The sequence below is a fragment of the Solenopsis invicta genome, chromosome 14 (genome assembly GCF_016802725.1).
Source record: "Solenopsis invicta isolate M01_SB chromosome 14, UNIL_Sinv_3.0, whole genome shotgun sequence".
NCBI lineage: Eukaryota > Metazoa > Arthropoda > Insecta > Hymenoptera > Formicidae > Solenopsis > Solenopsis invicta.
In genome coordinates, this window is record NC_052677.1 from 12,753,310 (window position 1) to 12,780,141 (window position 26,832).

The window sequence follows — 26,832 nt, forward strand, 5'->3', positions numbered from 1 at the left end:
TAAGCGTTATCGATCAAGAGACTGACGGAACTTTGCTCCGTCGGCTCGAGAGTCCCTAAAGGTGCCTTTTCTGGTCCTCCACTCTCGTTGATACACGGCCATATTAGGCCTGTGACGTCAGCACCGTCAGGAATCGTGCGAATTCCTTTTTAGTTTACATTTCATGCGTTAAAATATTAATTAGTTTTAGCCCGTACGCCGTATGATAATGTAGAATAGTCAGGGCTGAGCTAAAAGTATTTAACGTACAAAATACGGACAATCTTTCGATTTGAAGTACAAAATACAATTTGCATTCGGTATTTTAAATAAAAAAATGCCAGTCTTTTGTATTTTGCATTTCAAATCACTTTTTGTTCAGCTCTGGCATGAAATACAAAATACTGGCAATTTCCTCAGTTGAAATACGTACGAAATGAAAGTTGTATTTTGTATTTCAAATCAAGAAAATGTTAGTATTTTGTATTTTAAATATTTTTTTTTTGTATTTCATGCCAGGGCTGAACGAAACGTATTTGAGATACAAAATACTGGTAATCCTTTTATAACTTGTGTTTTGTATCTCAAATCAAAATTGTCGGTATTTTGTATTTCAAATACTTTTTGCACAGCTAAGGAATAGCCGATTCTCTCTTTTTATTATTTTATGTTAGTAAATGCATCGTACAATTCAATCTGCGCGTAGCGGTGCGTATCAGCAAAAATGTGCCAATGATTGATGAAAATTTATAGCTATTAATTAACCCTTTAAAACTAAATGTACATTCACTTTGAGCACTTTTCAAAATGTTATATATTGATAAATTAGTATGTTTATCGATAATATTCTTGATCCATTCTAGATGGAACTAGATTCTCTCATTCTAATTAGAAAAACAATGTTTCCATTAAACAAACTACTATTGTAACCGTTTGCAAAGCAAATTCACTGACTTTGATTTTGTGTACACTGAACAAAAAATTACTAAATTTTAATAAATATTTGTTTGTATATTTGCAAGAAAATATTTATTTGCAGTACGTAATTATTTAGCCAATTAAAGAAAACTGATAATTAAATTTAATTAGTCATCCTTTTATTAAATAAATATATATTTATACTTAGTAAATATTTTCTTGCAAATATGCAAACAAATACTTATTGAAATTTAGTAATTTTTTTTTTCAGTGTAGCATTATTCACAGAAACGGATGTAAATGATAATTTTTCACTTTCTTATGTTTAACTTAAAGTATAAGATTCATTATTATTATTATACAAAAGATTTAATTTTACAGAAGATTATATAAAAAATTTAATTCTGAGATACACACATGTAAGTATGAATTTATATAATTTTGCACATTTTTTGAAAATTATTTTTATTCAACTCATAAAAATCTTCATCAGGAATATCCTTTCAGATCATATTATAAAGAAAAAAATTTTATTCAAATGGAATCATCAGCTGGGCCTTAAAACATTAATTTACGAACAGAAATGAGACTTCGGTGTCTTACATTGTAACACGTGAAGCAATTAATTTATTTTGATATTTATCGCAAGTAAAAAAATTTTCTCATTTCTATTATCGATTAAAAAATTTAAAAATGACTGCGTGAATGAATCGGAATTATAAGGGTCGCGGTTTGATTCACGCTCAAAGTGCTATTGACGTCATTCTATCTTTACCGTTCATCAAACGTAACAAAACAAGGATAGAATGACGCAATAGCGGTTTGAGCATGACTCGGACTGCAGCCAAGGACTGCTTCGCGGTTGAGCAGGTTTGAATGCTCAAACGCGAATCTGTCGACCTGAGAATAAAAAAATGATAACCCCGACGAAAATATGTTAAACGATCATAGATAATACTCTCCTTGCAACATTGCCGATATAATTTCGTACGACACATCTAAACACAAATTATAAGTGAACTTTAATTAAATTGAATTCTTTTCGTGCTATCTTCTGAATTTTAATTATATAACGCATGCTGTTTTTTTTTAAATATCAATTGTAAAACTGACAATTCCAACAATCATTTTGATTGAACATTTTTTTATTAGTATCATTATAAATATACAATAATATACAACCATGCTTAGTTCGAGTCACGAAATAAAAGTTCTTTCGCGTTATTTATTTATTTTTTTCGCAGATCTAGCGAGACATGAGCATTAATTACACACTTCTAATAAAATCTGAGAACTAAAAAAAACGCATAAATTGCAAATTCGTGAAATGTAAACATGTCACGCATTATGCATCATCATCATCATCGGAGTGGAATGTAATTGTCGATGTAGAAAACTGCTACGTATCCAATATCGTTAAAATTACAAAGTTATACGTGTAATTTCACGTTTCGTCCATTTATCACGAATGAGTTCAAATTACAACCATCAGCTTTCTGTGTGCGTGTAGAAAATATATCTATATAAATTTATATAAATCTGTGTATATAAATTTATATGTGTATACGTCTGTGTGTTCAAAACTTGCACCAAGTGCGAATATTGCACTGTGAAAACAAGTAGAATCGTTTATCTACAAGTTATGTATGTACACGTGCACGCGCATCTTTTTTCAAGCGATCAATATTTGTTGTTAAAATATTGACGAAATATTAAATTATCCATGAAATTATTCCGCATCAATAAATATATAAAAGCAATACTGACCAAATTATCAAAATAATTATCGACCAAAGTAATTGTGGAACAATATTAATATTAGTATCTTTATCGACAATAAATAATGATCGCCAGAGCGGTGTTTCTTGTTCCACGAAGAAGAAGTTGACAGCATAGAGTGAATAATTAAGCGAATAATGATTGGATGCACATATTTATATTTTCACATTACATTTTTGTATACAACATACGAATGAATCAAAAAAAAAAGAAAAACGTACTGATATTAAATACAAAATGCACTTGGAAACAAATAATTCATGTGGTATTCACAGGTACATCATCGATCCTTAAATATAAAATTGTCAGCTCTTAACGTGGAACAAGATCAGTAACAAAAATTACATGGAAAAAAAAAAAATCTTTGATACAGTCTGTAATTCATAAAAAAGTAGTTTCATCACAGTTTGTGCTGTCTTCCTTCGCCAAAGAGCCATAAGCAAGCTCTGTCGACTATGTACGCGAAGACAAAATCCGCGACTAGTGTTTGAACCAGTATCGTACGGAACTGCAATATGCAACAGTATGTAAATAATATATATTTACATTGACATTCAACCGCAGGCAAATTGAGAAAAGCTTAGTCATACGTTCGTGTGTTATGTAAAACTTACTTGGCTTGGAAAGTCTACAATCTCGAACTGCACCGCCAAATCCGGCAAAAATCCACAAGCTAGTAATAAAATGATAGTAGAGTTGCTCACGAGACTGAACAAAAGAGCTTTATTTTGTGTCAAACTTTCCATAAATGGCTGACCCTATAAGAGTGTGATATAATTAGTGTTTATTATTAATAATAATGCGTTATTATTTGATGATGGGATATAATGAGTGACTTACTCGATAATTTATAGCAAAAGTAGAAACCTGAAGAGACATTGCGATTATGTACACAGTACTGTTAATTAAATTCGCCTCAAAGGGTTCTTCCTCGCTGCTGTCATTTCCTCCTAATGAATTCGCTTCATTGGAAGTGTTCAAGATGGCTGCCAACTTATCGTCTCTGTAAAAGAAGCAATTTGAAGAACACGGTCGAGCAATTCCATTAACTTACACAACTTACTTCGGAGATAAAATGGTAGCTTCTTTCACCAAGTAGACGAGACAGATGAAATGTACAGCAAACTGCAATAACACAGTTGCGATAGTGTATAAATTGAAGATGTTTGGTAGCGGTCTTTGCTGCGACAGACTTTTCAGCGGTTTCGATCGTGAGATGAAGAGAAAACATGCCGCCAGTAGGACACCCTGCAAAGTCGCCTGCGCATCACTGAACTTGATTCCATCCAGATACAACACTGACTGACTGTAAGCGAGTATCAGTGCATTCAACGCCAGTATTTTGAACATCTGCAGGGTGGTGACCAGAGTGCAGCGGCCTTGCTTGATCACGTGACATACTGCAAGCAAACGAATCCTTGTGTCTTTGGGTAACAAATCAATTTGGCGGTGTGATTTCATGATTCTTACTGCATTGAATGGATGACATTTTGCTAGTGAAAGGAGCCGCGATAGAAGCGTCGCCGAGTTTCACAATCACGGACTCCTCGTTATCAATCTCCTTCAGGATCTTCTGCAGCTTTGCATTGGTGCTCATTGGTGCGACTCTCGGATTGTTTCTTGGTCCGTTGTTTATGGGCGATATCAAAGTATTAGTTCTTTGATCTTCTCGCTTGTCACTAAGCAGTTTTTCAGGTGGACTGGATAGAATTGCGACACCTAACAAGAAAGAAAAAGGGAAAAAGTGCATTCAACTTTTACCTTTCAACTTTTACCAAATCCTTTTCGTCAACTTACCCACTTGCGTGTGTTTCAACGCTCCGACATCGTTCGTCCCGTCACCACACATCAACGTCGTATAGCCTAAAGATTGTAGCGATATGATAATGAATTCCTTTTGCTTCGGTGCGCATCGCGCAAAAATTACGACATGCGGCAAGAGCTTCCAAAGAAGCTCCCGTTGCTTTTCCTTCAGATATGATAAACCCTAGAAAAGTTCACATTATACAGTAACAAACCATCTGATTGACAGAAAAAGAAAGTGAAATTCTTGTTCATCTACACACTTCACCCGTCACGCAAAGTGTATTATCCTTCCAGATCTCTTTGCGCCATTCAACATTTTTTATACTTAGAGGAAATTGCGTCATCTTGTCTATACTTTCCCACACCCATGTATTATCATTTTCAGTCAGTATAAGCGTACTGGGCTTCTTCGTAAAATGTAGCTCGCGACTTACATGACAAGCCGTCAAGGGATTGTCACCCGTTATCATTACAACCTAAAAATAGTACGTTAAACTTATTTAGTTTCTGATAATTTTGCGGAAACGTTTTCTTTCGAAACTTTTTTTTACATTCCGCGACATCTCGTATACATACCGAATGCGATGAATTGACAATCTCTTTAATAACGGCTTTCGAATCAGGTTTGAGAGGACAGCTGATGATGACAAATCCCGCAAACGTAAGATTGTTCTCTAACTTTTCACGAGTTAGTTCTCTTAAGTCTTGAGAGGATAAGCTGCCAGTAAGTTTTCGATATCCCAAAGCGAGCACTCTTGCACCGCGCCGTGAAAGAGACAAGTAAGTTGAATCATAATTGTCCGGTACAGAAGAGAACTGAAGAAAATGACAAATTATGTCGATAACAGTAAACAAAGATCAATTAAAGTTGTAGGCAAATGTAATTTCGCGCACCATGTTCTTCAGGGTTTCTGGCGCCCCTTTTACGGCAGCCATGTAATGCACCTCTGAAGCTCCAGAAAGATGTCCAGCTACCACGCACATTCTTTTCAGAGCCGATGAAAAATGATATCTTTGTACAATCTTCAATGCTGGAGATTTTCCCTTTTTAGGAATTACAGAATCACCTAAACAGATATTAGCGTGAAGCGATGCAATATTTCCACGTTATATTATTTGCGATTTTACACTCACTTTTCGTGAGATTCCAGTTGATGGCTTTGAGAGTAGCCTTTTCTAACGGATCTCCAACGATACCGTCATCTAATTGAACGAGAGAATGGCACGTGGCGAGTACTTGAATACTCTCTAAAGGTGCATCCGATATTTGAATCACATCCGACTTGCCGCTTAAAAAGAAAAATTAAAATCGCATTTTCCTAACAACGAAAGATTACGCGAGGATAGTAAAACAGTAGTTTCTTACTTGATACCCGCGATACCCTCGATAACCAAATTATCGCTGGTAAGCGTTCCGGTCTTGTCGAAACAACAAATGTCGACTTTGCCGGCGAATGGAATTCTGAACGGTTCCGTGCAGAATACACCTGCGAACAGATGAGACAAGGTAATTTTTACACGTATGTGACTCGTATGATTAAGCAAAATGTAAATGTGTCTTATATACCTAATTTGGATAGCGCTACCAGTGATGTATTTACAGCCAGAGACAATTCTATAGGTAACTCTGGTGGTATAACGGACGTCAAAATCAGTGTGCACTCCAAAAATAGTTTGTACTTGTTCCTCGTAGGATCCTCGCTACCTAAAATCGAAATTTGACATGTCATTCATTGTATAGTCCTTACTTTCATATGTAAGATCGAACTTTACCTTTGATCCAAACGTATGCAGCGGCGGCAATTGCAAAAATAAGCAAAAATAAAATAAAACCGAAAGTTTCCAAGTTATTGGCTGTAACGCGTTTAACGCCAAACAATATCGTTCTTAAAAGTTTCCCCTGTGACGTGGAAAAGCCAGTACGCAGTACGTAGGCAATGCATCCATTATCGGTCGCTGTATTAATATTATACATAAAACAGAATTAAGAAATTAATGTTTATGTTAAACTAAATAAACTTAAAGTTAATAGCTTTTAAAATTATCAAATAATTAAAACTACAAGGGCTAATAAGAGTAAACCGCGGTTGGTAGAGCGTAATATAATTACAACAAATTTATTTTTATTTTTATAACATAGTACGTTTCGACTCAATTTCGAATCGTCCTCAGCTATACAAATTTCTTAAAAAACAATACTACATGGTGTATGCGCTTTTGCTCCCCAGTTATTAACTTTATAACTTTATTACTTTTAACTTTTTAATTAATTTTAACTATCCAATCCTGTTGTAAAATGTAGGAAAATAAAATTTATTGGTGTTACCTCGAAGACCGGGGATATTTTTGCTAGGAGGTGTATGCTGTACAACTTTTGTACCACCGAAAAGTATGTGAAGTTTATCTGCTTCGATGTCTATAGTTCTACTTCCATCTATATCTTCTATAGGTTCCTTCATTTGAGGCACAGATTCACCTAAACATTTTCAATCGCTATAGCTACATGTCCGTGATTTGATACGCGATATTAGCTTGTTTAAAGTACCTGTTAACATGCTTTCGTCAACCACGCATGGGCCTCGCAAAAGCAACATATCGCATGGCACTATATTATCATGTTGAGGCCTTGTAATGGAGACAATATCCCCAGGAACTAGTTGGTCTGTAAGCAATGGGCGCCATCGCCTATTTCTGTATACCTAAAGGATAAAAGAATAAATATAGGTGAAATCTATTAGAAATAAGTAAGCAGACAGCGCTCATATTTTTTGTACCAGTATCATATACGGTTTATTGCCCATTTTACGAATCTCGGCCATATTCCTTAGCTGTTGTTGCACTAGTGTACATTCGAACATGATAAGCATGATCAGTGTGAAGATACTATAATACCAATATTTATCTAAGCACCAGAGTGCTACGCAGAATACTTGAAAAACAAAGAACGGAGCAATAGCACGCTCTTTAAAGAGTTCCCAGAATTCGGGTACAACCATGTCCAACCTGAAGTAAAAAAGAAAAAATGATTATTTTTAGCGATGAAAAAGGTGGCTTGTAAGAAACAATTAATGAAAGCAGTCTTTCACACTGTACTTGTTTTTCCCATATTTTTCTTCCGCTGCCTCAACTTCCTTTTGATCAAGATAGCCTTTCCATTCACAATAATGTTTCACGGAATGATTAACCGGGAACTGCAATCCTCTGAATGACTTCCTGTCTGGATCCCAGTAGTATTTTGTCTTTTGAAAAATGAACCAAGGTTCTTGCTGATTCGAGTGATGCAATGAAATCAGCTCCGAGCTCCCGTTGTTTGGAGTAGGAACCACTTTGACTATTCGGGCTTTGCATGGATCTTTTTCCTGGAATTTTATTTATGAAATAAAAGAGAGGAGATAAAACATCGCGAAATAAAACGTTTTGAAGTGACTTCCATTCCACACTGAATGGCGTGTCTTCCGCGAGGTTCGAACACACCCGCCGAGATGTCACGTGACTGACCTAGCAGAAGACCGGCCGTTCGAATGGCTGCCACATTACGGAACATATTGGGGCCACGAAGAGCCACGTGCCCATTATTTCAGACAAATTGAAGGGCAATCGCCACTTACCGAGCTGCAATTTATGAACGTGTGGATGTGCACCGACCATTGACAGCACAAGCACAGAAAAATCTGCAGTACACCGATCGCCGCGATGCCTACCAGGCCTGCGTCATAGTACTCATCGACGCCGTAAACAAAGATCCAACAGTAGATCCATAGGGACTGCAGCATCACGAAAGGGAGGATGTAACCGTTGAACATCCATTTCCGTGGATTGTACAGGCTGACAGATTGCACCAGTTCGTCCACCCGTGACGAGGTCGCCGCCATGATTACGCCGACAACGATTAACAAGTCGTCACAACGAGCGAGAACCGCCTCAACGTCTGATGTACTTTAAGCACCATTCACATCGAGAGATCGCCCTTAAACACGCGATCCGTTTCGAGCAATATAGCGCGAGTTAGGCGACCGCGTTTCGCACATACGGAGAAAATTTAGGGAGAATGAAAGAGCTGCAGGGTTATGTTAAAATCAATTGGAATGGATGAGAAGTGTGTGCTAACAGCTCTAGTGTTTCTCGGTAGATAACCTAGTCCGCCCAGTCCTACACTGAAATGTGGGTACGCACTTCAAGCGCCATCGTGAGTATCACAAACGTAGCTTCAACAACATGGCTGTAAAACCGCTATATTCGAATGCTCACTTAGGTCGGTTCTTTCATTCATACCGTTTGTTTTCTGTTCCTGAACTCCCTGAATTAGTGTGCACTTAAAATGAAATAAATATATATTTGAAAGTTAGTGAAAGCAAGAAGAAACGTTCCAGTGCAGTCTAGTGCAGGAATAGAAAACAAGCCTATAGTCGATTCTTATACTTAAAATTGTCTTCAATACTGTCTTGAGATGTCATTAATCGATCACAGAATCGTTATTAACATCTTAAGACATTACTTAACCCTCAGTGTACAAACTTCAAAAAAATCCGTCTCTGAATACATTGGGTATTTCTCACCCAGCGTTTTCTATTGCTTATATCTTGGATTGTAGTGCATTGATTTTAATTAATTTTTTTTAAACCAGTCGTTTAAAGACTGAAAAAAAAAAAGAATTTTCCAGTACAAAAGTTGGGAAAGTCATAACGTAAAAGATATTTTGCAATAATAAATTACTCAAAGGCGTGTTCAAATGCCACAATTGTGAAAATTGGCCCGGGTGATTTTAAGTGTGTACACTGAGGGTTAAGATAGTTTTGAAATAAGATTCGACTATGAATGCTGCGTCTGACATTGAGTGGAGCAATAAATTTGATCTTTCTTGAATTATAAGAGACTTTCCTAAGTCCACCTTGACTCTAGTGAATCGCACTCTATCTAATAAATGACTTCATCATTTATAAAATCTACATATTTTTATATTTTATATAAATCAAAAATGTGATTAATGATTCTCAAAAGATTAGCGATATATCTGATGACGGATCCACCGCGATTTATTACGTGTCACATAAAACCTCGGCTAACAATAAAACACAATTATGTAATGATTTTTTTACCTATTTTCTCTGTCATTATAAGATTATTTTGTGTTCTATTTAGATCAGAGTGCTCTGACATAGTAACTCTTTATAATTAACTTCAATGTAAGCTTATTTCCCCTTGACCACGATGTTTTAAAACTGTTCGAAATGTCTAGCGTTACTTTCACCTTTAAATCGTTGGCTTTGTGTCACAGTGAATAATGATCTCAAATTTTCATTAAAAGGCAATTTCTCTCCGTCGAAGAGCTTACCGTGAGAGACACGTGCGCGATATTTTATGTAGAAAGAAAAAAAAAGAAATTTTACCATCGATTTCTGTCGGCTGAGCTTCGGTATAAAAAATAGCATTTCTCTTTCTCCTCTCTGACACACTAGCGACGTCGCGTAATCAAGATGTATCCGTGTCATCCGGAGAAAAACTCAGTTCACGCTGTCATAAGGTCGATGAATCTCTCGCCGCACGTATTCCAGTGAAAGTGTGTGTCCGCGTACCCCACCCTGGGCTCCACAGAACTCGTGCACGTCGCCCGAGGAAGGGGCCAACGCACAGATATACCCATACCCACGTATCCCACGTTGCTAGGTAGACTCGCGGCGCGTAGAACCGAATCGCGCCAGTGTCTGGACCCAGTGTCGTGGACACTTTCGAATCACGTTGTCCAAAAGTGGAGAGACGTCCGTTATGGTTGACCGTACTCTGTTGTAGTCGTTGCGACAACGAGCTATAACACGCGTTGCAGCGACAGTAGCTACTAGAGACGACGGGAGATCAATCCCGAATTGGATTGGGCTTCGCCTTCTTTCGGTTTAAAGTCCGCAAAGTCCGACGCGGATCGAGATTCGGCCGACGAGCACGAGAGCTCTCACTTGTCTGAAAAATTCAAAGGTATATCGAACGCGAGACTGAGGCCGGTTTTATCGTTAACGGGACACACTCTCTGTCCCTTGCAATCGTTCTCAGAGCAGCGATCCTGAATCGGGTCGGATTAACGTTTATCAGCAGTGACATCGGCACGGCGATTGATTAGCACGCAATGCCAATTAAGTGACTTCGTCGCTTCCTTCTTGCCGTCCGAGACACCTGCCGTGCTCACCACAGGAGAGAAGGTTCTACCACTAAGGGGTGAATCATAACGCTAGATCGAAATGGAGTTCGCGTGGCATCTAATATCAATCGTAAGTGATCGGTTTCAATCTAATGCTAAGAGTAACCAATCGCCAATGGATCATTGCAGAGTACGCAGAACGCTGGATTTAAATCTGATGTAACGTTCTTTCCATCAATTGCAAGCGTATATACCTTTCTAATCGCGGTTCCCATTGACTCATCTACTTGATTAATAGCCAACGCTCTTTTATCTGCCGATCGAGTTACGTGTAGGTTGAATCAGAGCCGATTAATACCGTCGCAAAAAAAGCACGCGTTTGTACAGGAAGTATCCCGATAAGCGATCACTTACAAGCCGGTGCAGCATTTCACAATAAGTGTTCCCGCATTTGTACATTGCACTTAGTCGTTTATTACCGATCTTGTGTTCAAGTTTTTATCGTTCGCTTGACCGCAAATGCAAAACGCTATTGTAAGCTATATAATTTTATGCGTGTACAAAGAAAGAAATGCATTTCGCGTAGAATTAATATATTATTTTAAACAAAAAAAAGACAGAAATTATAAATTATGAATTTTTTTTTAGTCTTTGTCTGGTAATATTTGTGAGTTTTATGGTAATGCCTATATGCTCGTATATGCCAACAGTTTTTCTTGATGGTCACTCGAGGCGAACCCTGCACGGAGTATGGATGTCCAGGACGGCCGCAGTACGAGCCCTTCGTACCCGCGCCTCCGGGACACACTCCTCACTGCGCGTCACCGGGGCAGACCTTCTGCGAAACCCCGGACCACTATCCTCGGTAAGTGCTCTCAAAACTCTGCTTCTCCCCTTTTCTGCATGAAAATATCACCGGCGACGAGGTAAAGCAACAAGTGGAAATTTGCGGCGGTCCGGTGTGACCCATTTCCAATTGTTGATATTCCTTTCGCCGCGTCCACCATGTCCACCTTCCGCCTTCCTCTATGCATACGAATGACCGACGCGCACGCCGAGAAAAACTTCTGGAGGGGAAAGTTCGCTAACTCTCCTCTTCTCCTCAAAGTGAGAATCCGTTTCTCGAAAGCATCGAGTTCGCCTTAATAGGCTTGCACAATCAATTTTATGCCGAAACGACTCTCGCCTATAAAAACGATTTTCGTCCCTCATTTTTTTTTATAAGCGCGATCTAGTCCGCGAAGTACTCCCGTCTTCGCCGCAGAAATGAGATGTCGGAGAACCCTCCGTTATCTGCCCTACGTCTGTAATTCTGTAGTGCTGCATACGCAAGCCGATTCGCCGGCGCTTACGGAGTCGATTTCCCAAATCTTCTCGTGCACTTTCACACTCGACTCCCGAAGGTGTTAGAAAGAGTTACGTAAAGTGAGCGGCCGCTATAATGTAAGAACATCCGTGAGATCGTTGCTCAGCGTACCATGACCGTGGCCTTGGCGCGGTCATACGCTGTTGGATAATTATTGGGCCCCGTTACAATGGTTCCAAATCATACCACGCGCACTTACAAGTCCGCTTCGTTCAGAATACCGATATTTCTTCGTTTTTCTCATTTACTGGACAAATCGCTCCTTTCGAGTGACCTCAAATATTTGCACGGATAACACTCGTATCGAGCACTCGCGAATCGTGTATGTTTGAACATATTTACGGGAAATAAATAATGAAAAGGAAAAAAAAACCAGTGGCGTGGAAATAAAACAGCGGTATTTTAACGCCCCCCTCCAAAAAAAAAACTTGTCTTCTTAAATAATTTGTTGATCCGAAGTACTACCGATACCACATCATCCGTCTCATGCAATTTGAGAACTTTTTAGCACCGTATAGTGAGATAAGATGTTTCGATAACAACGGTGTCTCAACGCAACAAGTTGAATAATTTTAGCTACTGGAGAAACTTGCGAAGACCTCGACAGCTGTCACTTCCGATAATTATGCGCGTAGGAATGATCCGGGCAACGGTCAATTAGACTGTCAGAAATATCAAATTACTGACTCCGAGTCGGCCTCTATCTCCCACAGCGTCGCGTGTGTCATTTCTCGCTGCAAACAAACACGCTGCATCTCTCGCCTCGCTAATGCTTGCTCAGGCCTAACACAGTTGCGCAATGCACTCAATTGAGAACGCACCTGCGTAAATAACCTTTTGTCAACCTGGAAGAAACGAATCTCGGTCGTCCGGCCGATGGCAGATTGGCCAGTGCCTATGACACGCGTTGCCGCAAGACTTCATCTCGCGCGCGGGGCCAAAGGTCGAATGTAATCCTCGACAGAATGCATCGCTCGTTTTTATCAGCGCATTGTATTCCGTCCTCGGGAGAGGTAACGGTTTCCTTCTTTTTTCCCTTTTTATTTTCCCTTTTTTTTTTTTAGACAACTCATCAAGTTTCTCGTCGACAAATGCAGCTTTGACTTTAACACCGCGTTGCAAGACGAATCCCGCGAAGATTTCAACACTCGCAGGTATATTTTCAGTGCAACTAAAATATTGTGATAGATTTATGTAACATTAACGAAAGAAATTCGTGCGCGCAAAAAAAAACTTAAATAAGTACGATTGACTTGAGAATTTCTTAACGTTAGAGATGTTGAAGAATTTCTTATTTTTAGATACATTGGTATATGTAATTAGTCATTAATTTGATTGTTATAAGTCCCATACCTTATATATTCTTATTATCATTTTCAAGTTCTCCTCCGGATTATAATCAAGGCTATAATTATCCACAACAAGACGATAGTCAATTATTTACACAGTTTCCTCCAAGAAGAGAGCCAGCCTTAGTATATGGGCCTCCATCCAATAGTAGCCGCTATCACGAGTAAGATGTTACGCATTCACGTATGCAGCCAGAAATGATTAGTCAAATTGACGTTGATTCGACGTTAATGCGTCGATGGTCGACGCCGGACACTATATTTGATATTTTTGTCATCTTCGACTTCATCATAATTATTTTTGCATCAATTGAGCAAGTTTTTATACCAACTGCGAATACTTCTATAAGATTTCTTCTCATAAGGGATTGTTTTACAGCTACATTGAATCGACGTAAAGTCGAGAGAACAATATGTATGCACGGAAAAACTTTTTTTTATTTTCAAATAAATATTAACTTTTTTAACATCATTTTCTTGATTAAAAAAATATTTCCCAAGTTCAAAAATAAATTATTTTAACTAACTAATATTTATTTAAGTCAAAGGAAATGATTTGATTGGAAGAAACTTTTTTTTACATGTATATATTATATTTGCTGTATATGTGTTTGATGTAGACAGAATTGGTTAAAAAAGGCAAAATCGTTACATTGTTTAATTAACATAAAATAGTGAGATCGAAGGTGATAAAAATATCAAATAATAATAATAATAATAGACATCAACTATTCATCACCAATTGAACTAATCATTTCAGACTATCAAATTATCAAATTATTTTATACATCGTCAACTGTACGAAACAGAAGATACATTTAAATGATAGTATAAGGCGCAGTAAAATGATAGCGTGCAAAAGTTAGATTTTCAATTCGTCGAATTGCAGCTACAAGTACTCTGTACCGGTGCAATCACAGAGGCATTCTGTCCTTCCGGAAGTGACGTTGAATTATCATCGCAACGTCCAACGACAGATCGATCGTGCTTATTCGCAGGAGTCCGTAAATGTGTTTGATCCGAACCAATCGTGGCTGACGAATAGGTATCAAATATAATATCGCGTGGAAAAGTCGAAAACGATCACTTCTCCGTTACACGCGCGCGCTGAATGCACATATTTATATATATATTTTGTTTAAATTAAATAACAGGTATTCGCGAGGTGGCAAGCTAACGGCGCGAAGTTACAGCGTGAACCCGTTGTTGGGATACGCGAAGCTCAAGGGCGACCGTGTAAAGAGACAGTCGGATCCGGAAGCCATCTCCCTGTGCCCCACGCGAGCGCAATATATCGCTCCGAGAGCCGCTCTGAACAAAGAGGGCAACTGGATGTACGTTGTTAATCTTCCGGAACAACGGAACAAATATTCGCAGCTCGTCAGAAGCGAGACATGCTTGTAAGTGTGCTCGGGGAATTCGCCGCGATGAGATCGATCTCTAGCGGAAATCGCTCTAATTCAATTCGCATTTCACTTTCCAATTTTCATGTTCGCTCTAAGTGACATTAACTCAAGGATGGTCATCTTTTTATGTCGGAACGATATTCTTATCGAACTCGAGGGGAGGAGGCCGAGGAGAGCGAGGCGATATCAATCCTCTCGTTGTGCTTTTAGGAATGACGTGTGCAACGGCATATGCTCCATCCCGGAGGGATACAGGAGTAAGTGCCAGCAACAATTCGTGCAAAAGAGACTGATCGCGCTCGAGGGGAGCGGGAATCGGCTTTACACCGACTTGTTCTGGCTGCCGCACGGTTGCTCGTGCCAGATCATACCGAATTTCTGAGGATACGAGGCGGCTAACGTCGCGCGTCGCGCTCTGCAGCGCGAACGGGATATATTTTCAGGGGGTAAGCGCTATTAAACGCGGTCGTACACGTCGTTCTCTTCACGATTGTAATTCTGCGACACAGAGTGCGCCTGGCAACGGCGTTGAAAGTGGGTACCGATAATGTAGCGTTCTATGAACGATGCGCACTCGAGCGACAGCGTGTACCGCGACAGCGTATTACCAGCGGTGTACACGGCGCAGACGGAATACACTGTTGCCAGCATATCGTTAATTGCCATTGTTAATTGCAAATCGCGAACGACGCGTAAGTCTCCGGAGGGCGTCGATGTACGCTCCTAAAGTGTTTCTTTGCGATTAACGGACGGGGACTCTTTCAGCGAGAGATGTCGCTGTTTCGATGTCAATAAGAAAAAAAAAAGTGTTAATTTCACTAAATTTTTCAGCTCGATTAACTTTCTCCAATTCAAGTATTTATGTATTTAGGTTGAATGTATAAATGGTTGAATTGAAGAAATTTCACTTAAATACATATTTGAATTGATGTAATTGAAAAATTTAGTCAAGTCAACAATCAATTTAGACAAGTTATCAATTCTTTTTCTCAGTATACGACTCATTCCCTACATACATGTAGTACTTGCGTCGCACGTTTATAATATATACAAAGAAGATATATAATGTACGACTTTTTTTTTATATATTTTATTGACTATTAAGTCATCTCAAATATTCTTTATTTATCTTTCGGCAGCCTTGATCACCGATTTGTCCACTATTCCGCAGAGGTAGGTCGCGCAATTGCACACAATATTATCGCAAGTCATTGCTTGTACAGCGCTTTTAGTTAATATTTAATCTCTCCCATGTCAACAATGTGTGAATCTTATTTAGGGGATGTCTCCAAACAAATAGTTACTATATATATCGCCATGATTGAGCTTATTTATACAATATAGGCATTTCACTCTAGTGAGATCGAACAGGGACGGGGCGGAAGGAAATCACGTAATTGCGTAATAAAACCTTAAAAGCGGATCTTTTATGCGCGCTATTTATACGCGAATAAATAACAGAGACAATACATTTGCCACCGTCGAGACAATTAATATTAAGGCGAAGCTGGAGTCGTCTGTATTACCGACAAAAATATCATTTTGTTATGCCTCGTATTGGTTTTACAGAAATATATAATTCCTTTTACACTTTACAGAATTAAAATACGCACGCCGAAAGCAAGAACAACATTTTAAATTACAAATTTTCTTATCGACTTTTACTTTAACATGGCGATTAAAATCATCAATTCACAGACCCATTTACTTCGTGGAAGCGTTACGCAGGTTATTTGTGCGACATGAAGGCAGAGCCAGGTGTAGAATAAATGAATGAACAATGTTGACATCGTTAGAATTAATTCGGGAAGTCTAATTTAAGAGAATAGAATGTTTGACAAATTATGTTACATGTATACGTGATCTCTCGATGCAGTAGATGTAAAGGTTCGTTGATATTTTGTAAATCCTACGATGTGTAAGTCGAGTTCATCGATAAAATTGACGACTTCAGCGTCTCGCCTTAACTGTTTTCGGTAAAAATAATAAATCACGTGAAATTGTTCCGTGACAAGAAAAGGATTAATAAAATGTATTGTTAACAAAAAAAATCTGTGAATCTTGGAAATAAATTATTATTCGATTACGTAAAATCGGCAAACGCCGATTGTTATGCCGACCTATTATAGTGGATATAAGGAGGAATGCGAAAGGGGATTCGAGAGAGCATAAAATAAAGGATCTCGAATTTGCGGCTTGCGCCAGTTGGGAAAAGACGGAAGGAGGACGAAACGAGGGATGAAGATCATGTGATGAGAGACGGGAGATGACAGGGGAGAAACTAACCCGAGGTCAGACACGCGCGAGTTTCGCGCGGAAATGTTGTAGGGTAAAACGCGATACCCTTTTCGCGCCATTTTCCGACAACTTTCGCAAGCCTATTGCGAAGCCCTTGCCGTAACGCCGTGACGACGCTAAATGCCGTTCATAACTGTCGACGGTGATGATAGCAATTATGCTTTTGACTCATAAATATTTGACGGCATTGCCTGTACTGATAGCAAGCTACGTAACGACGCACAAACAGCTAAGTATAGATCGTAAAACTTTTTTACGAAGGTATCGAGGCTAAGGCTACATTGAAAAATCGTTGCTGAAAAGCGCGTTTTTGAGAGAGAAAGAGAGAGAGAGAGCATTTAGCGCGCGCCGGATTCGCTGTAGATTCCGTTCCGCTTGAAGAAACGCGCTCTCTCGCACGCACCCACTCGCTTGCACCTGCTTGAGAGCTGCCACCCTGGTGTCCCCCTCGGTATCCCTTCGCGTTCAGCGAAAAGAGGGGTGAATTCTAGGCGTACGTACGTACGTATGTACGTACATAAGTGCAACGCGTTGCATCTACACGCGGTGCGTCTATACGCGTGTGCACTTGTACCTTGCGCGTTTCCCTCCACTCGTGCGTGACAGAAGTGTCTGTACACACGAGGTGGATGGTAGGCTACTTGAAGGGTTTCCGTTTATATGCACGCGCGTGAGCGTGTGTGAGCCAGCGACGAGCGGAGGGGCCTTCCGCCGAGAAGCGAGGTCGTCCTGCGATAGCACATACGTACGTGCGTACGGAGCGTAGGATAACGTATCAATTAAGAGAGTTCCTACTTGCGAGAAATTTTCCAAACCGTTCCGAACAAGGCTTCACAGTTTATTTCGCGTTTTATTAATATTACGAGTGCGACTGTGATTCACACTGAATCTAAGAATTTAGTTGTAAAAGTATTGCGACTTTTTTTTAAAAGGTAAAATTTTTTTTTTATACTTGTCTTATATATATACTAAGGAGAAAAGTTATTAACTTGGCAAAATTTTTCAATTCGATTAAATTTTTTTCAAGAGTATTTATCTATTTGACTTAGATACATAAAATACTCAAACCTATTCATTTTTTTTTACTCAAATAATCAAGTATTTTATTTAGCTACTTGAGCAAAAGTTCAAATATTTCAATTATTTAAGTCAAAATTTCAGTTCAAGTATTTATGTCTTTGACTTAAATACATAAAATACTTGAACCTCTTCAAGTTCAAATGCTTTCATGCTCAAATACTCAAGTATTTTATTCAAATACTTGAACCGAAGTTCAAGTATTTATGCAGTATTTGATTTATGTCCATTTCCACCAATGTAGATTAACTTTGATCTCAGTTTAACTTATTCTTTATTTTTTTCTAATTTTTAGAACTAGAAAATCATAAAGAGTAAATTTAACTGAGATCAAAATTAATCTACGTTAGTGAAAATGGACATGAAATATATAAACTACTTGAACCTTGATTTAAGTATTTATATATTTAACTTAACTACATAAATACTGTAATTGAAGAAATTTAATCGAGTTGAAAAATTCAGTCAAGTTAACAACTTTATTTTCTCAATGTAAAAACGTCAAATAGTACCGCAATAATTTACCGCGGTTTGCCTCGCATCTGGAGCCTCGGCGAGATTAAATCGAGATTCGGAGTCGATTCACGGCGTCCAGATGTCACGTTTCAGGAAGAGGAAGCCCACCTTTGATCCCTACCAAGTCGCAAGATGACGAGCGAACCACATGGACCGCGTAAACCGACGCGTGTGTACTTGTTTATAAAAATGCACGGAATACGTGATAAGTAGAGAAAAGCTGCTACGTCACACATGTATATACGTGTATACACCATGAATTCGGTGGGAGATTTGATTAATTCGTACTTGTCATCAAATCACATGTCTGACCCATTTCCGCTTCCGCGCCACTTCCCGAGCGCGCGATCGGATAGGTCAAGTTTGCCGATGCGGTCCCACGTTCAACCCACGTAAAACCTTATGGCGCAGGCAAAATCGCAATTTCGCGAAACCGCTCGATTAATTAGGCGTCATCCCCCACCCCGTCGCTCGATTCGACCACCGATCGTCAGTCGGTGAAAATACACCGCACGTACGGAATCGGGGTTTACCGTGCGTAAAAAAGACTGCGTAAGGTCAGCGCTGACGGCACAGACTTTACCTATGATATTTTTTTTCCACGAGCGAACTTGCATAAAAAAAGCGACCTTGGGTACTCGGCAACAATTTTTTTAATGTGACGTAAGTTCATCGGTGGCGCGTTTAATGCACCGTGCACGCGCGAACGCTCTGCGTCATCGAATACCATGACATTATTTACTGAAAGCGAACTGTATGTAACGCGACGCATCCGAGCGATCGCGCTTCGATTGCGTTCGAGAAAATATTTCACTCGGTTCGTCCGAGTAGAAATTTTTGCGAGCTCGAGAGAGAGATTTTTTTTTTAAAGAGAAATACCGCTTCCGTTTTCACGTCGAGATCGGAACTACGGCCGGAGGGTCCGAAACTTTTTTTTCCACTCCTCGAGAGAACTCTTGCCACCCCCGCAGAGAGTTTTACAGTAATCTCTGTGCCAAAAGTCTATTGTGTTTTCCGTCTCGTTCCGTACGTCCATGCCCTCCCCCCCGTTCTCTTTTTCTCTCGCGCTCCGCACACCGAGTCGGTCGACCGGCAGCTTCGAGCGCCGGGATAAAGTCACGAGCAGTAATTATGAACGATAGCAGGGGAGAGAGAGGATATATAATTGTGATTGATGGAAGAGAAGGGAGGAGCAGGGGGTGACTTCCTTTTAATCTCGAAGCTAACCCTTTCGTTCATCCATTGCCGCTCCTGCTCGGCCGACATCGCGCGGCCCGGCGACGCGATTTTATTACCTCAAACTGTGTATTCTTCGCGAGGAAATACCGAGAGCTCATGCGAATCTCGTTCCGTTCAAAGTCGAAGCCGGAACTGAAACTGTAAAAAAATTTATAATACAGTATTTTATGATAGAAACTCGCGCGTGAGCTGAAAAACATCAAGTTTGTTTATTCTGGTATTTTACAACTGCTATTTGTGGAAAGTTCCATAAGAGATTACAAGAGTCTACATTTTATTTTTCAACATCAATTTATATCATCAACGTATATTTCATTTTTTTTATATCAATTTATATAAATCCTACTTGAAACAGATTTACCAACAAGTAGGAAGCGGAAGTACTTAAAATTGGAATTGACACAAGGCGTTGATATTAAACGATTAACTGTGTAATGAAAATCTTGAGAAAGTCTAATGATAACGTGTGTTTGATTAAAGACGGGAGAAATCAAAGTAAGGGGGAGCTGAATTAATAATCATCGTTGTTCTGTACGAGCAAGAATAATGATAGTCTATAGCTTAAACGGTCGCTCTAAATTGTCGTTATAAAACACGAAAGAAAGCCTCGCAAAGAGCGAGGAAGCCCGGCGTGTCCGCTTCGTACGTGCATTATCCCCGATGCCTGCTTCTTCGCGTGCGTGCGTGCGTGCGTGCGTGCATGCGTGCGCACATGCTGCACTCGTGCGTACGTATGCGTGTGTATGCGTGTGTACGTGTGTGTACGTGCGTGTGCGTGCGTATGCGCGCGCGCGCGCGTATTCTTCTCTCCTTTCTCCGTCGCGTCTCTACGCACTCGACTCCACAGTCCACGCACCGTCGAGCGAGCGAGCAAGCGGGAGTCTGCGATCAATGCGTGGCACTGCCACTGGTCGTCATGGCAACGTAGCGCGCCACGCACAACGAGCGAACGATCCGCGTCGATCGTGCGTAAGTGCGTGCTCCGGGCGCGCGCGCGCGCGCACGTACGCACGCACGCACGCACGCACGCACGAACACGCGCGTATGATCTCTCACTTATATGCTCACGCACAGGCGACCTCCTGCGACGTGCCGCGACGAGACTCGCGAAAGACCGCGTGCAGAGGACGATCGATGGCCCCGCAAACTTTGCGGCGGTACTACGAGCACGTGAGGCACACGACAACGCGAATTCGCGTTAGTCCAAGTTATACAGTTCAAATTTATCGATATTTTCGTGTGTAATTACAAGCAGAATGTCTTAAAAAGTATTTAATCCATTTAGGATCACAAAACTAAATTTTCATTACTGCATTTTTTATACGGATTATCCTCTTCAATGTCTTTTACGAAACTGCGTTATTTCACGTGTGTCCTCTTACCATAAACATAAACGAGGATCAGAACTTGATCCTGGGAGATCTTGCGGGTTCACGTGCGGCAAAAGTTACGCAGGTATCTCCACGCAGGAAATTAGGCCGTTAACGACACGGATTTTTTTTCTGGATTTTCTGACCTACCGTGTCGACAGCTGCTCCGAATTTCCTACAAAAATGATTAGTAATTATTACTAATAATTATCATCATAATTAACAGATGTGAAAAATGTGGACATGTGTAAATATATAAAAATATGTAAAAAGTGAGGCATTAACGCTGTTGTCACCTGAAAAATAATAGGTTGGAATGAAAGTTCATAGTGGCATATATTCCGTGTAGAAATGCTGGTGAGATTTTAATAAGAGCCCGATTAATTGTTCTGAATATAAACCTGGACCTTGTATGGTATATAACAAATTATTTACAAGGCTTATATGGAAAGTCTTATATGGAAAGAATAGAAAATTTAAAAATCAAATTTTCATTGTTTTCTGCTTCAAGTAATTAAGTACAGACCTCATTATAAAATAATATTTGATTAAAAATTTTTTAATATGACCTACAAAACAGGCATAATAAAAATTTGAATACTTGTTTCTTTTACATGATGCCATTCATACATTCTTTTCTAGTTCTTATAAGTTTACTCTAACAAATAAGTATTTATGGAGTTAAAATTTTTATTAAATCCTACTAAAGATTTCAGATTAAAATAAGAAGGTCTTCCTTACGGCATCCATAATAAATAATGATCGAGGCCTCGTGTTACACAAGACCATCTTAATAAATTATATATGTATATATATATATATATATATATATATATATATATGAGAAAAGAAAAAAGGAAACAAAAAATACACGGACGTACATTTTTATCAAGTTACTCGAGCTTTCCTTCTTCATATTCTTTAAAATGCCTCGTTTCACAACCGCAAATTAATTATTCATGTAACACATTGAATATCCTGATAGTTACTCTATTATGAACAGTTGAATACCCTGCGTAATTAAGCGTTAATTTAATAGCAGTTTATTTAGACTTGCATTCTTCGCGGCATCAACATTATTGTTATCACGAGTTGATTGATGTTATAGAACGTATCTGGACTTGAAAAAAATCGGTTAGAAAGGGATGCAATAACTCAAAAGGACAATGCACAGAAATTGTCCTGATGTTTCGCAGCCGCAACCATTCGCGGGAACGACGACGTCAGGTCGCGGCAGATGTTTCTAACGAGCTTCTGTAAGAGAAAGTATCGATCGTGATATCGCCACGAATCGTTGTCCGTCATAATGAAGATAGGTCTTAACGACTTTGCCACGAAGAAATAATCGCGCACTGCAACTGGCGTATTGCAACTACGTTAATATTTTTAATATTTTTATTATATTTGTGCCTAGCTGAGTGTTGCCCGATGCGTCCCATCTAAATTATTTTTTATTGTATGTTCTATTTGTTATCGATTTGTAAGCAAAATTGCATGCTTACGTTATTATCGACTGAATAAATTGATAAGAAATTAATATTAATTATACCTGATTTTTTTAAGTGATATACATTTTTATTGGTATGCATAAAAACAAGATAAAACATGTTAAGTTTTCGTTTATATCACTGATTTCTCATTTACTTTATATTATCGTTACTAAATGTTGTTTACACATTCAGCAATTCTCCTCTAAACATTTCTACTCAAAGCCGATGTTATTTAAAAATCGGTATCTTTTTAACATTCGAATTAAAAAGCTGCGCTTATGTTTGCAATACTATTTTTATTAAAAGCACGAAAGAAAGGGAAAAGATGCACCGTACATCAGTAGGTTCACATTTTTGTTAGAAACGTAGAATGTCCTACTGTTGCGGTTATTACCCTATTGCAGAAAGGCAAGGAAAAAAAGAGCATTTAAACCCTTTCAATTGGGGTGATTTGGTGGCAGGCCACTACATCGAAGATGGCACGCGTTGGATAGGAAGGGAGTAGGGAAGGTTGCGCGACCCCCAATTCGCTTGAACACCTAGAGTAACTCCTGCACCCTCGCAGCAAGGTTCTTCGATGAGTTCAACTCGATTCTGTCTGTAACGCCACCACTATCGCGCGCAAAGTGTTCCACGGATCACAATGAATTCGAGTTTCGAATCAACTTCTTCGATTATTTATTTTATTTATTTCAAGATAAATTACTTCGTAATAACATTGCGTAGCTGTTTCTTTTTCGATATGCTCGTTTTTAATTAAGATAACGCAAATTATACGAAGACGAGATTTCACAGTGCGATTGGGAAAGAGAGAAGAGGTATCAAGTCGTGAGAATAAATTTTCCAAAGAATATATCTCTCTCTTTCTTTATTTCTTCCTCTCTCTCTCTCTTTTTCTCTGTCTTTCTCTCTTTCTCTCTCTTCGCGCGCGGTCCAGGTGATCCTTGCAACATCAGAGGGCAAAGGCCGAAGGGATTTTGTACGGCAAGAGAACAGGAATACGAGGGACGATTTTTCATTTTTCGTTGCCCATGAAATACCGACAATGGACGCGTGTCACGACGTTGCAGCTGCTTTCACCGCTGTATTTGACGTAATACGGCACACATGGCGCAAGATCGTCCCGTAAGACCGAAATGCATGAGAGCGACCGAACCTTGCTCGATCGATTCTGCTCCACCGATGCATGGATACGCCAGATCGATATTTCTCAAGATCTGTTGCCAAATGATATATCGCGTGACTGTTGGTACACGTATGCATATATTTCCTCGTGAGATTTTGAGATACGAAATATAGCAAGAATTCATGGCACGAATGTGCTTGTTAAGGAATCAATCACCTTCTTTGAATATTCTTGGAGTACGATAAATAATATCGTTTGGACGTTTTGGGAATATTTAACACGGTCTCATTTTTATATCTTGTGTATTCGTGAGATGTTCTTTAATATATTTCAGAGCATTCTAATACTCTCGACAAATATTTACATTGGATGCTTATAAAACGCTGCGAATAAAATATTGCGCATGCAATGTTTATAGAATGTTTACGTTCATAGAATAGACCGCGTTACCTGAGAATCTTCCAGATTGCAATAAAAACTAATGACGTTATTCAATAGAGAATCATTTTCAATTGAAGATTCGTGACAGCTGAAAGACCGGTACAATTGAAAAGATGCTAACAAACGATAAAATATCTCTTCAGATATTCTTCAAATATTCCTATTCGATATCAACTGCGACCGGTCCAGGCAGAGTAGAAGCAGGTAGAAGCCAGTGGAGACCATATTTCTAACTCATTTTTCTAACTCAATCAAAATCTCGAACCGCTTAAAATTTATTAACAACTAATGGCACTGATATCGTTAACAGTTTTCAATGAGAAATATCTGCAGACAGTCCTCCGGAATAGTCTTTCTAAATTTATTCCGATCCAGGATCCGTTGCAACTCACGAAGAAATGGAATACGACCTCCTTTGGAACAGCCAGTTAGTGATCGTCACTAATGAGAACCACTGGCATTGTACCATCTGAAATATTCTGCCAAACTAAATTCCCTTCTACCTGATTCGGCTAAATTGATTTATTTCGACTTTATTGTGTGTGTACTCGTGAACAGCGTGCGTCCTTTTGAATTTATACGAATCTGCAAAGTAGCCGATGTGCCGGGCGCGAAAAGACTTCCCAGATAGCGAACTCATTCTGTCAACATTCTATCAACGTTCTGTTTGTAAATTCAAGAATATCAAAATATATTAAAACGCATATAATATTAAAGATTTTTATATGAATGTAAAACTATTTTAAATAAAAATATTCCAGAAATGTTCGAAAAATATTTTTTATCATATTCTAAGAATAATCAGAGAAAAATATTCAGTGCTCAAAATGTAAAGAATATTTATTTATAAAATATTACAGAAATTATTCTTAACTATAGATATTTATGCATAGATCTAGATCACGATTCGGCACGAATTGCACATTTTGGCTAATTTTCAGCTAGCACTAGTTATAGTTAGAAAAAAAATTGCCTTTTTAGATTGTTAAAGAAAAAAGAAAAATTTTGATTTTTTTCAAAAAAAATTAATTAAAAGAATGGCTGTTTTTGCTATGTAAATGATATGCTATCAAATTGTTAATGTCCATCATATTGATGTGACCCAGGAAGTTAGAGAGTTGCCAAATGCGTAGTATTTAAACTATTTTTTATTATATTTTTTATTTGATGTTGTTTTGGATGCAAATCGAAATTAGAAATTGTAACTTGTTTTAATCATCTTATTATTGTATGTTATACCTTTCGGTGATAACAAATTAATTCATTATAAATTTTTCTGTAGCATACAGCAAAAGGTATGATTTAAAAAATCGTTTGCCTAAAGCGTATTGATTTTTTAAAATTAAAATATCAATTTTTTAAAATTACAATAATTAAAATTATAAGAAACCATTAACTAATATTTATTTTATTAATAATTGATGAAAAAAGCGATCAAATATTCAATATATTATAAATAATAGTAATAAAACAATAAAAACACCGAAATAAAACTGGCTTAAATATATTTTTATGATTGACATGTTTTATTCAGAACGATTACTAATTTTTTTATCACTTATCAGTCTTACATTAGTATCGTTTCTTTACAGTAAAATTTGTGGTAGTACGAATTAAAAAATCTGATAGCATTTATAAAAATATACAATAGATTTGCTTTTTATAATGATTGTAAATAATCAATATAAAATATTCCACAAGCTTTCTTTTATAAAAATATAACAATTTAAACGAAAAATTGAGAACCACTGGTTTTCTTCCGGACTTTTAATAGGAACGCCGACAAGATTCGAGACTTCGAGAATCTCGTCTTGTCTCGTCTCGAATTCGAGACGAGATGGAGACGAGACTTTTGTGTTAAGTTTCAAGACGAGATAAAATTCTGGACTTGACATTCTCGAAAATCTCAAGTCCTGAAAAAAAAATGTAAAAGTTATTCTATTATTTATTATTATAATAAAATATTTCCAAACTATAGAAATTATGAAAATGAAAGAAGATAACAAATTTTAATTTCGAAACAATCAAACACTGATAAAAATACATATATTCGAATTTTTATATTTTCGGGAAATCTTATTTTGTCTCGCCTTGTGGCACTCTAGCTTTTAAAATTACGTTATTTCTCTCCTTACCTCATCAACCCGCGCGCAATCCGAGTATTAGTCGGTTTTTGGAATGCATTCAATAGTAAGATAAGGGGAAAGCGTCAAGCTGAAAATTGATTGAAACGTGCAATTCATGTCGAGCCTTGTTCTAAATATTTATGCAAATATTGATAAAAAAATATAATAATAAAAGCATCAAAATTTATCATGTTGTTGTGCCCATACATTTGTGTCCAATATTTAAGCAACCTGAACAAGTTTCTGCACTGAGAGAAAAAATTAAAATGATGGCAACTGTAAGGGAACAACCATACAAGTTTTGTTAATAGAATTATAATATATAGTTAAGTGAACTATATTATAGTTATTACAACTAAATTAATAGTTAAGAGAATAATTGTAATATTACAACTATTTTTTATTAATTCTCTTAACCA

The 26,832-nt window shown here is 38.2% G+C and overlaps 3 protein-coding genes across 7 annotated transcripts in view; 1 reads left to right on the top strand and 2 right to left on the bottom strand.

The window, feature by feature from the left end:
- The window catches only part of LOC105201114 (protein spaetzle 5), a 135,860-nt gene extending 118,510 nt beyond the window's left edge, over window positions 1–17,350 (top strand). For 2 of the 5 annotated variants that reach the window (XM_026137926.2, XM_039457121.1), the window contains 6 exons: window positions 11,320–11,474; window positions 13,040–13,129; window positions 13,357–13,488; window positions 14,214–14,369; window positions 14,479–14,724; window positions 14,941–17,350. In XM_026137926.2, coding sequence (XP_025993711.2) covers window positions 11,320–11,474; window positions 13,040–13,129; window positions 13,357–13,488; window positions 14,214–14,369; window positions 14,479–14,724; window positions 14,941–15,112 — 951 coding nt within the window. In that variant the 3' untranslated portion in view covers window positions 15,113–17,350. Of the gene's footprint in view, window positions 1–8,536; window positions 8,669–8,932; window positions 10,740–11,319; window positions 11,475–13,039; window positions 13,130–13,356; window positions 13,489–14,213; window positions 14,370–14,478; window positions 14,725–14,940 lie in introns of those variants that run through there. The other 3 variants (XM_039457122.1, XM_011169002.3, XM_039457123.1) reach the window with 3 other exon arrangements.
- Window positions 2,034–8,389, bottom strand: LOC105201113 (manganese-transporting ATPase 13A1). The gene is made up of 18 exons (XM_011168999.3): window positions 8,091–8,389; window positions 7,576–7,841; window positions 7,257–7,485; window positions 7,028–7,181; window positions 6,809–6,958; window positions 6,256–6,438; window positions 6,050–6,187; window positions 5,849–5,969; window positions 5,617–5,771; window positions 5,377–5,549; window positions 5,059–5,298; window positions 4,743–4,958; window positions 4,474–4,663; window positions 4,147–4,395; window positions 3,740–4,076; window positions 3,517–3,679; window positions 3,291–3,434; window positions 2,034–3,184 (listed from the first exon to the last, which is right to left on the bottom strand). Exons 1-18 carry the CDS (start codon window positions 8,352–8,354, stop codon window positions 3,077–3,079), a joined length of 3,480 nt encoding a protein of 1,159 aa, XP_011167301.1. The 5' UTR covers window positions 8,355–8,389; the 3' UTR covers window positions 2,034–3,076.
- A 4,017-nt stretch (window positions 17,351–21,367) lies between the features above and the next one.
- The window catches only part of LOC105201108 (steroid receptor RNA activator 1), a 94,365-nt gene continuing 88,900 nt past the window's right edge, over window positions 21,368–26,832 (bottom strand). The window contains exon 4 of the mRNA XM_039457137.1: window positions 21,368–21,405. Coding sequence (XP_039313071.1) covers window positions 21,377–21,405 — 29 coding nt within the window. The 3' untranslated portion in view covers window positions 21,368–21,376. The remainder of the gene's footprint in view (window positions 21,406–26,832) is intronic.

What these genes read in the sequence shown, in the direction of transcription:
- LOC105201113 (XM_011168999.3), bottom strand. Translation starts at nt 8,354, where the DNA reads ATGGCGGCGACCTCGTCACGGGTGGACGAACTGGTGCAATCTGTCAGC. An exon ending in CACTTTGCGTGACGGGTGAA is followed by an intron (nt 4,664 to 4,742) that starts GTGTGTAGATGA and finishes GAACTTTTCTAG; the next exon opens with GGTTTATCATATCTGAAGGA. An exon ending in GCTACCATTTTATCTCCGAA is followed by an intron (nt 3,680 to 3,739) that starts GTAAGTTGTGTA and finishes CTTCTTTTACAG; the next exon opens with AGACGATAAGTTGGCAGCCA.